Genomic DNA, 19,576 nt, shown 5'->3' on the forward strand with positions numbered 1-19,576 from the left:
GTCGATTAAGCATCCCACTTCGGCTCAGGTCATGATCTCGCGGTTCATGGGTTCCAGCCCCACATGGGCTCTGTGCTGACAGCTTGGAGCCTGGAGTCTGCTTTGGATTCTGTGTCTCTCTTTCTCTCTGCCCTTCTTCTGCTCGCACTCTGTCTTTCTCTCTCTCTCTCTCTCTCTAAAATAAACATTAAAAAAAATGTTTTTTGTAAAGTGAAAGCCTACCTGTGTCTGCCTGGGTTCATGGATGGGTACCTTGCAAGACTGGTCAGAATTCCTTTCCAACAGGGGCACCTAGGTGGCTCAGTCGGTTTAGTGTCTGACTCTTGATTTCAGCTCAGGTTATGATCCCAGTGTTGTGAGATCGAGCTCCCAGTCACACCCTACACTGAGCGTGGAGCCTGCTTGGGATTCTCTCTCTCCCTCTCTGCCCCTCCTTCCCTCCCCTGCTCATGCACACACATGCTCTCTCTCTCTAAAATACACAAAATGTTTTAATAAAAAATATGTTAAAAAAAAGAATCCCTTTCCAACAAAACGCACACTTTATTTGAACAAGTGAGCTAATTCTTCACAGCAAAATAAGGAACCCAAAATAATCCCAGGAACTTCCAAATCATCATTTTATTGTTTCTCTCCTTTTGTAAATCTCATGCACTGACTACTCACAATGGATCCACCGTCTGGGTACTGGGAGAAATAGATCATGTCCTGAAACTGTCAACAAGTTCAAATTCTGCCTCCAAATTAATCTGTTTAAACCATTTCTGGTAAACACTCACGCAAGAGAACTTCCCAAGAAATCAAACACTCACCCCACAATACTGCTCTTCATTGAAGATCTGGGGAGGCAAAGGGATCCCGTTTTGAGGTTTCTTCTCTCCAGGAACATTCTCCCTCATCCACTTCCTGTTGTCTTCGTCTCCAGCAATGTCCAATTCCTTAAAGTCGATCTTATTAGCTTCCAAAAAGCCCACTACTTCTTGCTGCTTTTTCCTAATCTGAGTCAAGAGCAGAGAAAGATTACGATTCAACTGGCTTTATTTTGTAATGTCTTGCTTAGATTTACAGAAATCCTTTCTCCAACTATACCATGCAACACAAATAATCTCACTATTATTGAAACAAGGTAGACAACGAAATCACACCTCTTCATTATAAAGGATCAACAGAGTGATTATTTAAATTCTAAAATTGTAATCTCACCAATGTTTCAATCATGGTATAATCAACCGAATAAGAATAGAGATGCCCTCGTCCTAGGTTTTATTTGAGGTCTTTGACGTACTTTTCATTCTCTGCTAAGCTTTCACGCCAAAAAAAAAAAATAATAATAAGAATTGGTTATGAAGAAAAAGGGGGGGGGTGGGAGAAGAGAAGGAAGAAAAGAGACAAAAGAGAATTCGCTATGAAACGTAAATACCAAGCACACCCAACTAAAAAGCACTTCCCTCACAGTTATGAAAACGGGCACGTGAGTCACATTGAACAAAAGCGGCTTTCGAAACAGGACAGGAGATTGGAAAGCCCACGTGGAGAGGACTGAGAGGGGAAAGAACAGAGGAAAAGACAGAAAAAGCCAGTGGCTGTGTCTCCCAGCTCGCAAAGCGCAACACAGGCAGAGAACCCTGGTCTCTCTCGGCTTTCTCCTTTCCGCTCACATGGGGAGCGGGCGCCAGCTTCGCCTGAGATACAGCTCTTGGCGCCTTTCTCCCTACCCAGAGCTCTCGTCTCCTAGCCCCCATTTCTCAGGACGCTGGGCCTTTCCACAACTCAGACCTCCATCCCCAGAGACAACCACAGCCACTCTCTCTCTTCAAAGCATTCACTTCCCAAATGCACGACGCCCCTTTCCTGCACAGACCCCATGGCCTCCCCTTAAGAGCCTCTGAGAAAGAGGCCCAGAGTGGTCAACCGAACCATCAATCAACACTGATTTATCCACTGTCCTCGGCACAAGACATCACACCGAGTTCTTCGCGTAACAGATCCGTACGCTGCTTATCTGGGTGAAAAAAAAAATGCAAATAACAACCCATTTGTACATCCTAGACAGCGAACACGCTGTAGATGATCAGCAAAATAAAGCAAAATAAGTCATTTCTTAAAAATATGAGTAAAATTTTAAATGTTTTCTTTGACACGAAAATACCTAGTATCTTATCATTTTGTTAGTAGGCTCTACCCTGGGCATGGAGCCCCAGGTGGGGCTTGAACTCACAACCCTGAGCTCAAATCAAGAGTCAGACACTTAACCAAATGAGCCACCCAGGTGCCCCTAATATCTCAATTTTTTAAGTTCTCTGCATAGAATGTTGTCTCATATCAAAACAAGTCATGAAAAATATTTTATTTAAAAAAAAGGGATGCCTCGGTGACTCAGCTGGTTGAGCATCAGACTCTTGAATTTGGCTCAGGTCATGATCCCAGGGTCATGGGAGCGAGTCCTTCGTCGGGCTCAGCACTGAGCATGGAGTCTGCTTAAGATTCTGTCTCCTTCCCGGGGCACCTGGGTGGCTCAGTCGGTTAAGTGTCTGACTTCAGTTTAGGTCACGATCTTGTGGTTCATGAGTTCGAGCCCCGTGTCGGGCTCTGCGCTGACAGCTCAGAGCCTAGAGCCTGTTTCAGATTCTGTCTCTGTCTCTCTCTGGCCCTCCCCTGCTTGCACTCTGTGTGTCTCACTCTCAAAAATAAATAAACATAAAAAAAAGATTCTCTCTCTCTCTCTCCTTCTGCCCCTCTCCCTTGCTCATGCTCTCTCTCTCTGAAATATATACACATATTTTATATGTATACATGTACATATTTTACAGGCTCCCCCTTGTTATTCTTGTGTAACTCGTTTATCAGTAGAGATACTAGAATTTGAGAATCCCCAAAAAATGATATAAAAGGCCCATGCCCATCCCTCTTTGGGTCAAACCTAATTCCTTCCAGAGATATGTATACAAAAAATTGTTATTATTATTATTATTATTGTTATTTTAAGTAGGCTCCATGCCCAGTATGAAGCCCAACATGGGACTTGAACTCATGACCTCGAGATCAAGACCTGAGCTGAGATCAAGAGTCAGAGGCTTAACCAACTGACCCACCCAGGCGCCCTCCCAAAAATTATTTTGTTCATTTTTCCCAAAATAAATGAATCTTTCAATGACTTGTGTGTAGAGTGTTTCTCTCTTAATATAAGGAAAAAGAAGGCACGTATGGATGCTTAAGCCCGGGAAGCAAATCACCACCCAAATGAAATTCTGTATCATATCATTTTGGTGGTGATCTGATTGCATATTAATTAAAAATATAACATAAATGAATATAATTTGTAAATTCCTTACAAGTAAATATAAATTATACATAAGATTGTATATATGTTATGTGTATACCCATATATATAAGTGGTCATCACACATTTACTTTTTCATTAACATTTGTTCTACCAACATAACAAAGATAATGGGTCTAAAAGCATGAGATCACTAAATTGAAGGCTGCTGTTAGCTACAACACTTAATCAGAAAGACTCAGTTTGGGGCAAGCATGGACCAAAATAAAAAAATAAAAGTCATACAGAAAGGTGTGGGGTGCTGGAATGTCCCTCAGGCTCCCGGCACACACATGCTGGGACATTCCTGAGTGTCACATCTATCGGAAGCAAAGGAAAGGCTCGGATTTCTACACCCACGTGTCCTCCCCCAACTGGGCCCTTGGACCTTCCGTTCCTCCGCACAGAAACCGTGCTCCCAACGCCACAGCCTCACAGCTGAATCTCTGAATATGACAAAAATCCCATCAGACCTGATGACAGGTTGTTGGACTAAATTACTACGTTAATTAATCATGTCTCCTATACATACTTTCCAACTTGTCCATAATTATCCGTGCCACTCTATAAATTGCTTATTCCTTAAGCTATTTCCAGAGATAACTCTGCGGCTTGAAGAGAGGAGACGTCTTCATTTTAGGCAGGTTTGCTTGTAATTAAATAGTCAGAAGGCAACATCCTTCATTCTGTCCAAAGCCCCGTCTTCCTTCCTTCTCAGATACCCTCCCGGGAGCCCGGACCAGCCTGGCCGAGGTCCACGGCCACCTCGCCAACATTATTTCCATCTCTATTAATCATGCGTCAGGACTTGAGGTGAAACGCAAGAAGGATTTCATCTTACTCCCTGATTTCTGAATAGATGAAAAACCCTTCCCCAAGGGTGCCTTGGGGACCCTTGCCCAAGCCCTGACTTGTGTTTCTTCTGTTAGAAGGTCAAAGAGGGCGAGAGAACCAGGGAGGGGAAGACCCGTTATTTCTTGCCAGACAAACAACTGCATGTACAGGAACTTAACGGACTGATGGGTGCATGATACTGTCTTAAGTGCTATCTCCCAGCCCCTTGCCCCCCAAAACAGAGAGGAAAAAAAATCTGCACCCTGAGTGGGGGCCCTCTCCCCCACAGTCCTCCCTCCTGGTGGATATCTATTCAAGGAGCCCCACCGGACCCTCACAGGCAAAAAGTGCTCACTCTTCTTTACACGGCCTCCCGAGCTGCCCCCCGAGCGCCATCAGCTCCCAGGGGGCACCTCCCTTTATGGTCCCCGGGGGAAGGTGCGGGCACGGCACCCAGTGGTTCCCACCACAGACACCCTCCCCTCCCCACCTCCTGCCCCTTCTCTTCCCTCCATGGCACCCTGGCCAGCGCCAGCCCCGCAGGCTGCAGCCTCTTTCTAGGTAGCCCCTCTGAAGGACCTGGGGGTCCCTGGGGTCTGGGTCATTTGGAGCCTTTGGGACGTCAGCCGAGGCTCAGAGATCTCTGCTTTCCCATCCTGTTACATTCACTCATAAGAAAGTGTTGTTTTCGGGGCACCTGGGGGGCTCAGTGGGTTAAGCATCCGACTTCGGCTCAGGTCATGATCTCACAGTTTGTGAGTTCAAGCCCCGCATCAGGCTCTGTGCTGACAGCTCAGAGTCTGGAACCTGCCTTGGATTCTGTGTCTCCCTCTCTCTCTGCTCCTCCCCTGCTCACACTCTGTCTCTCTCTCTCTCTGTCTCAAAAATAAACTTTTTAAAAAACTCTTAAAAAAAAGAGAGAGAGAGAGAGAGAAAGAAAGTGTTGTTTTCCTGAAGTCACCGGCCACTGTTGGTTACTGTAATGTGTCAGAGGGATCACTGAGCCACTTGCCTGGCACCTCCCTTTTATTGTCTTGTACAGTTAGGAGCTTTTCTAACTGAGGCCATTGCACTTAGTGAAAAGCACACTGCATTTGGGGGAGGCGACCTGCATTTCCCTCCTGGCTCAGAAGGCTGCTGTCAGCCTCCTGAGGGGATCCACTCTAAGGCTGCAAAATGTTTAAGCGCCACCCCAGCCCCACCCCAGGCTCTGGTGAGAACCAGGGAACACGGTGTGTGGACGAGCATTTTGCACAAGGTGAGAGCCTGCATGGTCAGGCACCCGGCACGTTGTTACCTCACTGACTCATCCCGATGACCAGGCCAGGCTAAGTACTCTGATCACCTTTTTTTTAAATTTTTTTTAAAGTTTATTTATTTATTGAGAGACAGAGAGAGCAAGCAGGGGAGGGGCAGAGAGAGAGAGAGAGAAAGAGAGAGAGAATCCCAAGCAGGCTCTACACTGTCAGCACAGAGCCAGATGTGGGGCTCAAACTCACAAACCTGAGATCATAACCTGAGCCGAAACCAAGAGTAAGATGCTTAACTGACTAAGCCACCCAGGCACCGCCCCCCCCCCCCCCATCACCATTTTAAAATTACAAAGCTGAATTACCGGTGAATTAAGGAGTTTTCCAAGATTTACACCCAGATCCATCTCATCCAAGAGCCAAGATTTTTCCCCATCATATTTACACTCAATCAAGACTGGAGAAAGGCTCGAGAAAGCCAGGAGCCACCATTACGGTCTGTCCTTAAAGATCAAGGTTCCAGGGCCACCTGGGTGGCTCAGTCAGTTGAGCATCCGACTTTGGCTCAGATCATGATCTCACAATTCACGAGTTCGAGCCCCACTTCAGGCTCTGTGCTGACAGCTCACCCTGGAGCCTGCTTCAGATTCTGTGTCTCCGTCTCTCTCTCTGCCCCTCCCCTGCATGTGTTCTCTCTCTCTCTCTCTCAAAAATAAATAAGAACATTTTTAAAAATTAAAAATGGGCCACCTGGGTGGCTCAGTCGGTTGAGCGTCCAACTTTGACTCAGGTCATGATATCATGGTCCATGAGTTCGAGCCCTATGTCAGGCTCTGTGCTGTCAGCTCCCAGCTTGGAGCCTGCTTCAGATTCTGTGTCCATCTCTCTGCCCCTCACCTGCTCATGCCCTGTCTCTCTCTCTCTCAAATATAAATATACATTAAAAAAAATTAACGAAAAATAATTTTTTTTAAAGATCAAGTTTCCAGGGGCTGTGCAGCTTGCAAACAGTGAGAACCGTCTTCCCTCCCCTTGTCCCCTCAGCCCACTGTGGCACTGGCCTTCAGGAAGACACAGATCTGCTCCTGCTACCAGGGTCTCTTCACCCACATTCCTCTGTAAAGCAGAAAAATGTGACAGTGCTTTGTGATCAACTGTTCAGAGATGTGACACACAGCTGCATATGCATAAGCCCTCATAAAGAGATTGCAATTTGTTTTTTACTTTTTCTTTTTTTTTAATTTTTTTAACATTATTTTTTTTTAAATTTTTTTAACGTTTATTCATTTTAGAGACAGAGCATGAATGGGGGAAGGTCAGAGAGAGAGGGAGACACAGAATGTGAAGCAGGCTCCAGGCTCTGAGCTGTCAGCACAGAGCCGGATGCGGGGCTCGAACTCACGGACCGCGAGATCATGACCTGAGCCGAAGTCGGTCGCCCAACCGACTGAGCCACCCAGGCGCCCCTAACATTTTTAAAATTTATTTTTGAGAGACACATAGACAGAGACTGAACAGGGAAGGGGCAGACAGAGAGGGAGACACAGAATCCCAAGCAGGCTCCAGGCTCTGAGCTGTCAGCACAGAGCCCGACGTGGGGCCTGAACTCAAAAACCCTGAGATCATGACCTGAGTCGAAGTCTGACGCTTAACTGACTGAGCCATCCAGGCACCCCGTTACTTTTTCTAAAAAAAAAAATTTTTAATGTTTATTTATTTTTGAGAGACAGAAAGGGAGACAAAGAATCCGAAGCAGGCTCCAGGCTCTGGGCTGTCAGCACAGAGCCGGACGTGGGGCTCAAACTCACGAACCTCAAGATCATGCCCTGAGCTGAAGTCAGACGCTTAACTGACTGAGCCACCCAAGTGCCTCTGTTTTTTCCTTTTTCATTAATTGTGTTCATCCAACAGAAATCACATGCCCTCATTAACAAAGTTGCAGGCAAGAACCCATTTTTAAAAGTAAAGAGAGTGAAGAAATAAGTAGTAAAGGTTTCGCAGAACGACCACCACCACGTACACAGCATCGGTGCTGGCAGTCGCTCTGGGGTTCCCCTGCCGAGAAGCTTCTGGATAAAATCCCCCCCCCCCCCACCCAGGAAAAATCAGTAGCACTGATACCATGGGAATAATCCGTTCTCATCCTTCAGGATCAGACAAAAGTCTTTCCACTTAAGTGTCTTGGGACAATTCTTCTGAAACATCATCATCACAGACTCACATGTACTAATATTAACTAATAATTACAGCAACTACAATATTAATATTGAGTAACATTAGCCAACGATTATAGTATATAATATATATGATATAATAGTTATAATTATATTAAGTAGCCATATGTAATAATTATAAAGTTAACTAATAATTGTAATATGTATTAAGCACTGACTGAGCATTTGACACCATACAGGGCACTCCATGCCTTCTTTCCTAAATCCTCAAGAGGACGCCAATGAGATGAGTACTATTCTTATCCTCATTTTACAGATAAGGAAATTGAGGCTTAGCAAGGTGAGATAACTTCCCCAAGGTCAAACACTTCCAAGCGGCAACGAAACATTTGCTTAGGGAACCAGCATTAACGTGGCTTTTCCGAGACCCTCGAATGAACGGTGCCCCTCCAGATCCTCGGAGGCTAACTCAGTCATGTGCCCAAACTTCAAGACTGTAAGACATCAAATAATCCTAAGACGTCCACGAGTTTGTTCGCTGTCTCTGGAAGGATGCACAGGGCACGGAACAAGAGGAGATTGGCAGGGCAGGGGTAAAAGTTGCCCGCAATGAGCGTCAACAGCATATTGAGAGCCCACTAAAGCTGTTTCCTTCATTAAAAATCACGTTTTGTCTAGTAATCCAAAACTGTGCTCTTTGTGGACCAACTCAAAGTTTCTGAGGTCGTCAACGGCCACAAAAGACTTTGCAGTTTCAAACTGGAATGTTCCCTCCTCTGTTTCTGTTAAAAGATGTTTTGCAGAGATACTAAGCAGTCGCTGATGCGCTGTGCCCAGAGGGACACACAGGCTCATCGCTCTTGTTTTCTTCTTGCCCTCTAGAAACTGCGCGAACTTTCAGGGCTGTGGGTGGGGGCGTTCAAGAGCCAGCATTGGGGCTGTTCCCGGCCAGTGGCTGGCCTAGGGTATCATCCTGGCTGAGTGAAATCCAAGCAGCAAGATGGCCCAGGAACTAGATATAAAAGGAAACTGCCCCCTTGCTGGTGTCCAACCCTCAGCTTCCTCCCCGTAGCCCCCTAAATGCTCAAATGCTCATGGAACTTTCACTCTCAGACTGATAGACACCTCAGGTTCAAGCCTAAAAGCAAAGCGTGGATCACTGCCAAGGACAAATGGCTCCCCGTGTTACCCCTGCAACTTCAGGCAGGTCTCTCCTGCACAGAATGAAGGCTGGAACTGGAGGGGTGACTCTAAGCCTGGTCCCAGGGAAATCAGACAGTGTTAGGGGGGTCAGCTCTTCGTACCTATTTTTGGTCTGTTTGAATTCCTAGAGCATTTAAAACTGTCGCCTTAGAGATATTTGCTCTTGTCACTGTGACATCATTTTCCTCAAATAATACTATTACACATGCTAACTTTACACTTTCGGTTTGGTCACATCGCACGCTCAGGTACAGATGACCCTTGAACAACACAAGTTTAAACCGCACCAGTCCACCTATAGGTGGATTCTTTTTCTTATAAATACAGAAAGCCCTATAAATATATTTTCTCTTCCTTATGATTTTCTTAATAACTTTTTCCTTTCTTTAGCTTACTTATTGTAAGGATACAGTATATATTACACATAACATACAAAACCATGTGTTAACCGACTGTTTATGTTGTCAGTAAGCCTTGTGGTCCACAGGAGGCCATTAGTCAAGTTTTGGGGAGTCAAAAGTTATACAGGGATTTTCCACTGCGCGGGTGTCGGTGCCCCTAACCCCTGCATTGTTCAAGGGTCAACTGTAATGACACCCAGGAGTCATTTTAGGAATGGGGTTCAGCACACCCTCCAAATGGGGTTCAGCACACCCACCAAATATCATTTGTCTGCAACTTTAGTCTTAGGTCTTACAGAATGATTGGCAGAAATACTCCACCAATAAATAAATAAATAAATAGCCTCTGATTCTATAATCTATGCGACACAACACGACACAAATCACATGTTAAAAATTCTAGCATCAAACACGCCCCCTTCCTGGAATCCCCTTTCACACCCAGCTCGCCTGGATCACTCATTTTACACATTCCTCCAACACGGTTAAAACGAACGCACAAAGCAAAGGCACGCAGGCTTACTGCAGGGCCACGGCTTACTCACACACTCCTCCAAAAAGAATCTTAAGGCCAACGCTGGGCCGGACCCGCTGCTTCTACTCCCCAGTCTGAGCTCCTCTGAAAATACGATAAGGAAGAAAGCCCCACGAGTTCCATCAGACACCTACCGCTATGGACCCAGAAGATGTGGCAACAAACACTTTGATAACCATTTTGACAGTCGGAAAGAGGGCTCCCCCCAACACACACCCCCGGGAGGGGACGCGGCGCTAGCCGGGCCGAGCAGGCAGCAGGCGCCAGGTGCGAGCTGGCGGCCGCCCAGCGCGGTCTGAGCCCTTGCGTCTCCCGCCGCAACTTAAGCTCCGCGCCTGCCCCGCGCGGCGCCGGCGGCGTGGGCTTCCCCGCCATTGGCCCGGGAGCGGTGGGCCTCTGCCAGGCAAATACGTGATTGGTCGGTAAAAGCAGCCACTGACTTTGAACGCCCGACAACAGCCCCTAAAAGGCAAGGCTGCGCCGCGCACCAATCAGACGGCGGCTCGCAGACAGAGGCCGGCCGGCGGGAGGGCGGAGGGAGGTGGGCGCGGGTGGCGGCGCGGGGCGCTGGAAAAGCCCAGAAGACGCCAGCTCAGTCCCCGCGGACGCCGTGTTCGCGAGGCTTTTGGCAAACGAACAGCGAGGGGCCTTGAAATAAACACAGGCTTCCCGACTTTCGAGTTTCCCGGCCGATTAAAACACTTGGGCCAACTCTCCTACAATAGATTCCTTTATGCGTGGCCCGTTGACAGTTTTCTCCCTTTACCACCTGTTCCTCCTAAAGAACCGAGGCTGACAGGCCGCAGACGGGTAAGGTTTCACTGATATCCCAGACGAGGCAGGGCGACGGAGGCGGGCTGTCAGCACGGATGAGTTCAACAAGCATATTGTCTTAACTATTGCAGAGGCGTTGGGAGAAAATAAATGTCGCAGTCTCTGTCCATCTGATTTATGCAGACCATTTGAATGGTGTTAAAAGTTAGAGGACTTAAAAATCGAGTAAAAAGCCCAAATGCTACTGCCCAATGTTTATCATGCGTTTCAAAATCAAGATCAAGGACATAGGAGACAAAAAGCATCAGTCTTATTTACTCCTTTTGGATAACGGAGTCTCTCTTTCCTTTCTCATTCTTTTTTTTTTTCTCTTAAATCCCTGCTACCCCTGGAGGAAGTGTTACTGGCATACTGGAGCAGGGAGGGATCTGTGGGCCTTCTCTACCCGCCCCCTTTTCCAGAGTCCCAGGGGCCTGGAGGTCTAGTCCCACCCCCTTGGATAGGTGCCTTTGATGAAAAAGGTCGCCCCATCCCTGTAATGGAGATCAAACTCATTTACATCAGAATGAATGATTTAAACCACTACCTTTTAACTCAGAGCTTCACTTCTCAAAGTTTACTTCCCAAATTAGGCCCTTGGTAAAGATGCTTACTGGTTCCCCAAATTTCAGTCATTAGCATTGTAAATTTTATTTTTCAATTTTTAAGTTTATTTATTTTGAGAGAGAGTTGGGGGGGGGGGGGGGACAGAGAGAGAGAGGGAGAGAGAGAATTCCAAGCAGATTCTGCACTATCAGCACAGAGCCTGATGCTGGGCTCAAACTCACAAACCATGAGATCATGACTTGAGACAAACAGTTGGAAGCTCAACGGCCTGAGCCACCAGGCGCCCCTGTAAATTTTATTTTAAAGGCCACCTAAGATTATAAATCATTTTTGCTCCTCTTCTTTTCTGTATTTTCAAAATTACAAAGGATTTACAATTTTTTTTTATTTTTTTTTTTAATTTTTTTAAGTTTTATTTATTTTTGGGACAGAGAGAGACAGAGCATGAATGGGGGAGGGTCAGAGAGAGAAGGAGACACAGAATCTGAAACAGGCTCCAGGCTCCGAGCTGTCAGCACAGAGCCCGACGCGGGGCTCGAACTCACGGACCGCGAGATCATGACCTGAGCCGAAGTCGGCCGCTCAACCGACTGAGCCACCCAGGCGCCCCAGGATTTACAATTTTTGTCATCAAAGTATTCTTTCAACACTTTAGTCTCAACATCTACCGCATGAGCATGCTACTTTTTTTCTAAATACAAGAGATTAATAAGCTATACATATTTCTCAATGTTTCTGTAAATTAGTAACATAAACTACAGCTGGACTCTCAGGTGCCGTACAGAATATACATCTGCTGATCATATAGGGCAACACTGCCTCTGACAATGACATTCCCCCTCCATCCATGCGCCCTAGGGAGAAATAAATACTCTACCTGAAATAAGAGCTAACAGTTTTTAGGTGTTTGCCTCGTGCCACATCTGTGCTAAGCATTATCGCAAAGACCACTTCCTTAATCTGCACAACACTAGCACTGGATTCCACTACTTTCCCTCCTCAAGGATGAAGACCGAGGGGCGCCTGGGTGGTTCAGTCAGCATCCGACTTCAGCTCAGGTCATGATCTTGTGGTTCATGGGTTCGAGCCCCACGTCGGGCTCTGTGCTGACAGCTCAGAGCCTGGAGCCTGCTTCCAATTCTGTGTCTCCCTCTCTCTCTGCCCCTCCCCAGCTCACTGGCTTGCTCTCTCTCTGTCTCAAAAATAAATAAACAGTAAAAAATTTTCTTAAAGGATCAAGACTGAGAACTGGGGATGATAGAACAGGAAATGGTACGTCCAAGACGCAAACCCAGCCCATCTGTCTCTGCACCACATCAGAGAAACTCCTGATACACTACCCTCAAACTCCTAGTGCCCTCTCCTTGCACTATGAATTATCCTTTTAATAATGAATTGATAGGGGTGCCTGGGTGGCTCGGTCAGTTAAGCGTCCAACTTCAGCTAAGGTCACAATCTCACGGTTCGTAGGTTTGAGCCCCACTGTCAGAGCAGAGCCAGATGCAAGCCTCCAACTCATGAACTGTGAGATATGCCCTGTGCTGAAATCACCCAACTGAGCCACCCAGGCACACACCCCCCCCCCCCAAGTGATAAAGCTCACCAAGGGGTGCCTGGGTGGCTCAGTTGGTTAAGTGTCCAGCTGTTGATTTCAGGTCAGGTCATGATCTCACAGGTCATGGGATCAAGCCCCGAGTCTGGCTCTGTGCTGACAGCACATATCCTGCTTGGGATTCTCTCTCCCTCTCTCTCTGCTCCTCCCTACTCAAGTGCCACTTGTACTCTCTGTCTCTCTCTCTCTAAAAAATAAATAAAAACATTAAAAAAATTTTTAATAAAAAAAAAATAAAGCTCAACAAATCTGACTTAGAAAATCCACTTCAGCAATAAGCTGTATGCTCCAGTGAAGAGGTAGAAGGCTAATCATTTCACATCCCAAGTCCTTGATACTAAGTGAAATGACAGCAATTATAGATGTGACCTCATTTTTTAAAAGAATGTTCTTCAGCTTCATTGAGGTATAATTGACAGATAAAATTGTAAGATATGTAAAGTGTACAATGTACACATACGTAATGAAAGACTGATTTCATCTGATTTTTTTTAATGTTTATATATTTTTGACAGAGAGAGAAAGAGTGTGAGCTGGAAAAGGGCAGAAAGAGAGGGAGACACAGAATCTGAAGCAGGCTCCAGGCTCTGAGCTGTCAGTACAGAGCTCAACGCGGAGCTTGAACTCATGAACTGTGAGATCATGACCTGAGCTGAAGTTGAATGCTTAGCCGACTGAGCCACCCAGGTGCCCCTGTAAAGGCATATTTGATGTAGAATGACAGCGGTGACTACCAGAGTAACCGCTCAGAAGTGAGTTGAATAGTGTCCCCCCCAAAATTCACATTCACCCTAAACTTCAGAACGTGACCTTATTTAGAAACAGGATCTTAGCAGATGAAGTTGGTTGAGGAGCTTGAGATGAAATCATCCCGGATTTAGGGTGAGCCCTAAACCCAGTAACTGATGTCCCTACAAAAAGAGGAGGGACATGCCGAGAGAAAAAAAAAAAAAACACCTTGTAAAAGCAAGGGTAGAGATCGGAGTAGTACTGTCACAAGCCAAGGAACACCAGGAGCCAAAAGAGGCAAGGAAAGGATTCTCCCCAAGAGCTTTCAGAGAGAGCATGGCTCTGCCGGCACTTTGATTTCAGACTTCCCGCCTGTACAACTGTGGTTGTTTTAAGCCACCGGGTCTTTGGTGATTTGTTACAGCAGACTCAGTAAACTAATACAGAGAAGTAAGGGCATATGTCGATATGTATCGGAATTACTAAAAGGCATTTCTTCAGCTTTGCACTGCCCGGGGGTCTCTCCCCTTCCATAACACAGGTGGACACAGATGTAAAGGCAGAAACAAAGGCTATAGACTGAGACCAGCTAGCAAAGAAAAGGAGAGACCCTTCAGATGGGAAAGGAAGTTCTGAGGAACCTCCATCTTTCAGGTTCCTCCAGTCCTTAGTACCGGCATTGGGAGGGTCATGTAATAATAAACTGCCGCTTTTTTTACTGTCGAGGCAGCACCAGCAGCCATAAAGCAGGCATCTTTCCATGAATGTCAAGTCTAGGGTGACACTTGTCTGATGCGGGTCCTCCTGGAGGTGCTTGCTGCCCGACTTAGTGCCAACAAAAACTGCCACCACCCACCTTATAGGAATAACTCGCCACCTAAGGTTGTAGAAACACAGTCCACCAACATTAAGAGTGGGCACTCTAACAGCACAAGAAGGAAGGGATGGTGACCTGAAGGGGAAGCCTTGCCCCCCACCCACCCCTAAAACACTAGATGTAAACAGTGTCAGTGTAGAAATGCCCTCTGCCCCTATTACTTAAAATCCAAATGCCAAAACCATAAAGGGAAGATGTGATAAAGCTGACTCTACACAAATATCAAAATACATTGCAAACAAAATTTAAAAGCAAGTGACAAACTGGAGGAAATATTTATAACATATACCACAGACCAAGTTTTTGCATGCCAGACCTGAGTTTCACAGAACATCAAAAGTTCTACAAAGATGAACACAAGTGAAAAATGGGCAAAGGGCAGAAAAAGGCAAATCACAAAGTAGGTACAAGTGGTTACTAAAAATATGAAAAAAAAAAAAAAGTGTCCTTCCTAGCAATCAAAGATGTGAATAAAATCAAAATAAAGTGTCAACTTAAAATGCGCAAACGTTTTTTAAAGAAATTAAATTTAAAAGATTCTCCCCATGGGCGCCTGGGTGACTCAGTTAAGCGACTGACTCTGGATTTCAGCTCAGGTCACAATTTCATGGTTTATGAGTTCGAGCCCCACGTCGGGCTCTGTTCAGACCCTCTCTCTCTGTCCCTCCCTTGCTCACACTCTTTCTCTATCTCAAAATAAATAAACTTAAAAACAGATAAATAAACTTAGAAAAAGATTATCCCCAACGTGGGTTAAGGATTGGAGACATTTGCCTGGAAGGCAAACTTTCATACACCTTTGAAAAGCCTCAAAGTGGGCATACCCTTTGATCCTTCAATTTCACATGTAGGAATTTGTTCCAAGGAGTCAGGAGTGACCTCTGTTAACCTTAAAAACAAAACTGTCAGGGGCTGCCTGGGTCGCTCAGTAGGTTAAGCATCCGACTTCGGCTCAGGTCATGTTCTCAGGGTCCCTAGGTTCAAGCCCAGCGTTGGGCTCTGGGAGGACAGCTCAGAGCCTGGAGCCTGCTTCAGGTCCTATGTCTCCCTCGCTCTCTGCCCCTCCCCCACAAGCGCTCTGTCTCTCTCTCTCAAAAAGTAAATAAACATTAAAATAAAGTAAAATAAAATAAAACTGTCAGTTATCTTACCAGCAAATGGGTTTATTCGGGAATAACAGAGAATTGCAACTTGGGACGTCTGAACGATGGCAAAACCTTAGGCAAGTCCGACAAACAGGAGAGGAACGGTATTTTATGGAGAAGGAAAAAGTTGAGAACGGCTCAAAAGTACATCCAGGAAAGCAAGAGTTCAGGGTGAGGACCGATTCTCGTTGACTGAGTTGCAGGAGTGGCCAATTTCTTGCCGGAGACGCAGTGCACATCTTCCCTGTTGGGGCTGGAATCGATCATTCTTTCCTGTGGACAGTCTTCTGTTGGAGCCTGTAATTGAGTTGAGTGGTAAGGGCTTCCCCCTCCAGTCTCAGAGCTACTTTAGTGAGATTTCCCTTTAATTGTCACACCTCAAAGATTCAATTACGTGGCTACTAAACATGCCATTAATACAATGAGGGTAAAGGGAAGAAAAAAAATGTTCGTTAACTCTGCCTATGCAGTCATTTAAAATTCCTAGGTTATCATTAAAAATCACCTGCAATTCCATCATCTAGGTGATTTTAAATTTTTCTTCGTACTTTGTGGTATGTTCTAAATTCTCTACAACAAACACGCATTATTTGGGGATCCGATTTTCTTTTTACCGTAGAAATCCATCTTTGTAAAGAGAGGTTAACAGGAGCTCTCTGGTCTCTGTCCACTCCCTTTCCAGACAGGGACGATGACTCCACGCCCGCCTGCCTGGGCTCACCTCCTTCCCGGGGAACCCAGAGTCTACACCCGCCTGGCAGGGTCCACTCTTTCCCAACCTGCCTGCAGCCAACCTGGAGCGCCCAGCTCGGGGTCCACGCACCGCGCAGGCGTGGGAACCACATACGCGCAGGGGACTCGGATTCAAAACACCGGTACAGGGGCGAGCGCGACCGAAAGCGTGAAGGAACGGCGGGCCCGCCGCGGGACCGGCTCGCTAGCCCCAGACGCGGCCAGGGCGAAGGTGGAGGGCCCCGGGCGCACAGGTGGGCAGGCGAGAGAGGCTACTTCGCAGACTTTTCTACGCTCCGCTCAGCAGTGCGCAAGCGCGTGGACCTCGCGGCGCCCGCGGCCCGATCCCGCGGCTCAGCCAGTCCCAGGAGGCCTCGCGCGCGGGTTTCCAAGGCGACGCGCGGGAGCCGGGGGAGGGGCCGCGGGAGCCGCGCGGAGCAGGTAACTGCCCTGTCCAGTCCCAGCCAGGCCCCCCTGTTCAAGCCTCCGGGCCCTCCGGTGCCGCCGGTCACTCAGCCCCGGCCCCTTGCTCAGCCAGGGCCGCGCAGCCTCGCTCTCGTTAGTAACGCAGCCGGGCCGCCGGCCGCCTCCTCCCGCAGAGCGCCGCCTGGTGAAGAGCCGGCGTCGGCGTGCCCTCCCAGCCGGGGTAGGGGGCCTAGGCTCTCGCCTGCCCACGCCTGCCCAAGCCGTGCCCGCCCAGCCCGGGTAGGGGGCCTGCGCCCTCACCCGCCCACGCCGCGCCCCCATTCCTTGTCCCCCGACTGCGGGCCCGCCACGCGGACTGGCCGCCCGGGGGCATTGGGGCAGGGGCGGCCCCAACCGACCGGCCCTCGTACCGCCAGGCGCCAGGGAAAGGGGCCGGGTCGTGTCCGCCACCCACCCCCGTAGCGGTAGCGTGGGGCCGCTTTCACCCCTCATCCCCGACCTGCAGGCTTTCGCCGGATGCTTTTTTGCCGTCTGAAACTGATGCGGGCAGGTTCGTGTCTACCTTCCTGCTCTAGTTCCCCGCCCCTCCCACACCGGTCTAACCTTAGCGCTGACGTTTCCTTATCCTCAGCCCGTGGCAATGGGAATTCTTTGAAATTTCCGCAGTGTGTGTCCCTCACTCGCTCGGCCTTGGAGCTCTTTGTCCAGTTTCCCCTCTGTGCTTTAACATTCCATTGCTACGCTTGTGCCAACAGGTGACTTTTTTAGGATGGGGTTTTCCACTGCTGAACATGACCTTGAACCTATGTTCTATCTACACTGGCTCCCTACACGAATCCATCCAGTGTCAGGCTCAAATCCTATCTAAATGCCAGTGAGCCCCAGAAGTATCTATCTCCAGCCCTGACCTAACACTGAACCTGAGACCCGTGTACTCAACTGCCTGCCCGCGTCTGTACTTGGATGTCTAAGGCACCCCCTGACAGTCCCTCACACCTGCTCTTCCCACACTTTTACCCACCCCATGACTGCAAACCAGAAACGTCTTTTTCCTTCCTACGTTCAGTCTGTCAACACATCCTTCATAATGTACTCTGAATAGGTGACACAATCCTGTCTTTTCTTCAAACTCCCAGTATCATAACCCAGGTCCAGGCCACCATCCTCTGGTGCCTGGATTATTTCAGTAGCCTCTTAATTGGTCTCTGTGCTTATGTGTGCCCTCCCTCCCTTGAATGTAGACAGTCTTACCTTTTTTCTGTTGTTTCAAGTGAATAAGGCTTTCTTTTAAAGATAGGAATTTCATAGTTTCCATAGATGAAAATAATTTTTAATACGTATTTTGAAGATTTCAGCTTTTAAACCAGGTAGCCAAAGCTACATAAACACCTTACTGTTAACAAGCTAAAAATCGAAAGATGCCCCTCAGCTTTCTTGGGTACCTGAGTGTGTCCCTGGATTGAACTTTGACAAGAACTTTAAAACTGGCTGTACAGAAGAGTAAAAAAAAAAAAAAAAAAATCCAGAGCTTCCTTTTAAGTGAGAAAAAGAAGGCATGTAGGAATTTAGGCTCTGTTTATTCCCTTCTCTTTCATCTTTGGTTTTTTAGAGAAGCACCAAAAGAGGCGAATTGAGATGGAGATCAATGATCATCCCAGTGCTGGTCATGTTGGGAGTAAGTGCCTGGGCACTGGTACTCCAGTCCATCAGGCACAGAGTGATGCAGCGACTGATAGGACAGGTCCTTGCCCTCGGGGAGCTCCTGGCCCCCACGCACCTGTACCCTGGCAGTCGTGAACCCCCAGGCCCCACTTTTTCTTTTTCCACTGAGGGAAGCTCCAGTTGGCCAAAGTAGCAGGGTAGGGTTGCTGCTACTCGTGGAGGGTCCACAGGATATCGCCGATCGGAAACCTGAGCTTTGACCTCACACCTCCCCCTCTTGCCGTCACTTCTTGTCTGACGGGAATCCCCTCAAGCTCCAGCCACCACAACTGCAAGCCTTACCTACATCTATGTGCACATCGTCCTATCCCCGGCCACCCTCCCTGTGCCCTGGATCCCACCCTCACCTGCTTGTCCGAAACCTACGCTCTCACTCTCAGCTGTCACCTGTTGTGTCTCAACTGGCTCTTGCCCTTGGCTTTTCAACGTGCTCCAGTCTCCCATCCCGGAAGAGAGAAAAAAATCTCCCTTGACCCCCTGTTCCCTTTCGTTTTCAGCTATCGCCCAAGGTCTCGTTCCCCTCGACAGGCAAACTGGTTTAAAGAATTGCCACCTTCCGTGTATCCATGCCTTGCGTCTCATTCCTTGGCCCGCTCTAGTCTGCCCTCCGCCCTCATCTCCATCCGACATTGCCAGGCCTCTTCTTGCTCGGTCTCCGGCAGCGTTCGCATTTGACACTGTTGCTCCCGGTTCTTGAAGCATTGTCCTCCCTTGGCTTCTTCGCCCCAAACACCCCCCCCCCCCCCGCTTCTCCCGCTACCGTGCTGGCTCGCCCTCCTCTCAGGGGCTCCTTGGTCTTGCAGTTCCTCAGAGCTCAGTCTGTTCTCATCGCGTTCTCTCCCGTGCCCCCCATAATCCGAAATTGGGTACAAATCTATGCACACCACCTACGTGAATCCCCATCCGTGTGGACTCCCAACTTCATCCCTCCAGCTGGGCCCTCTGAGCTGACCCATATGTCCGGCGAGCGGAATGGCCTTTCCTCTTAATACGTCTCCGACACCAGCTCCACGTGCCCAAGACCAGTCTCCCACCACCCCTCCCAGCCGGGGCCTCTCGCATTGGCAGCAAGGATTCCTCCTTGGCCTTTGCGCTCCCCCAGCATCCGGCAGGTCACCGAGCCCTGGTGACATTGTCTCCCGTGCATCTTTCACTTCTCAGTCGCCATTGGCACCTTAGCCCAAGCTGCCACCTTCTTTCTCCAGCCTTCCGGAATCCTCTCCCCTGGCTTCTGTCT

The 19,576-nt window shown here is 48.0% G+C and overlaps 2 protein-coding genes and 1 long non-coding RNA gene across 11 annotated transcripts in view; 1 reads left to right on the forward strand and 2 right to left on the reverse strand.

Moving 5' to 3' along the window:
* The window catches only part of SH3BGR (SH3 domain binding glutamate rich protein), a 58,729-nt gene extending 48,694 nt beyond the window's left edge, over window positions 1-10,035 (reverse strand). The window contains exons 1-2 of one of the 2 annotated variants that reach the window (XM_053903068.1): window positions 9,851-10,035; window positions 813-998 (exon numbers count right to left, since the gene is read on the reverse strand). In XM_053903068.1, the coding sequence (XP_053759043.1) occupies window positions 813-998; window positions 9,851-9,895 (231 nt within the window). In that variant the 5' untranslated portion in view covers window positions 9,896-10,035. The remainder of the gene's footprint in view (window positions 1-812; window positions 999-9,850) is intronic. The other variant, XM_019420383.2, reaches the window with a different exon arrangement.
* Window positions 10,036-10,389: 354 nt separating this feature from the next.
* LCA5L (lebercilin LCA5 like) overlaps window positions 10,390-19,576 on the forward strand; it is a 54,214-nt gene continuing 45,027 nt past the window's right edge. For 6 of the 8 annotated variants that reach the window (XR_008422410.1, XM_019420366.2, XM_019420370.2 and 3 more), the window contains exon 1: window positions 17,067-17,167. The gene's annotated coding sequence lies outside the window, so the exon portion shown is untranslated. Of the gene's footprint in view, window positions 10,527-16,165; window positions 16,633-17,066; window positions 17,168-19,576 lie in introns of those variants that run through there. The other 2 variants (XM_019420369.2, XM_019420368.2) reach the window with 2 other exon arrangements.
* LOC109249798 (uncharacterized) lies at window positions 15,457-17,174 on the reverse strand. Its single transcript, XR_002072762.2, has 2 exons — window positions 17,117-17,174; window positions 15,457-15,756 (listed from the first exon to the last, which is right to left on the reverse strand). It is a non-coding gene; the product is annotated as an uncharacterized LOC109249798 (long non-coding RNA).

The sequence above is a fragment of the Panthera pardus genome, unplaced genomic scaffold (genome assembly GCF_024362965.1).
Source record: "Panthera pardus isolate Hobbes unplaced genomic scaffold, ASM2436296v1 HiC_scaffold_16, whole genome shotgun sequence".
NCBI classification, from domain to species: Eukaryota; Metazoa; Chordata; class Mammalia; order Carnivora; family Felidae; genus Panthera; species Panthera pardus.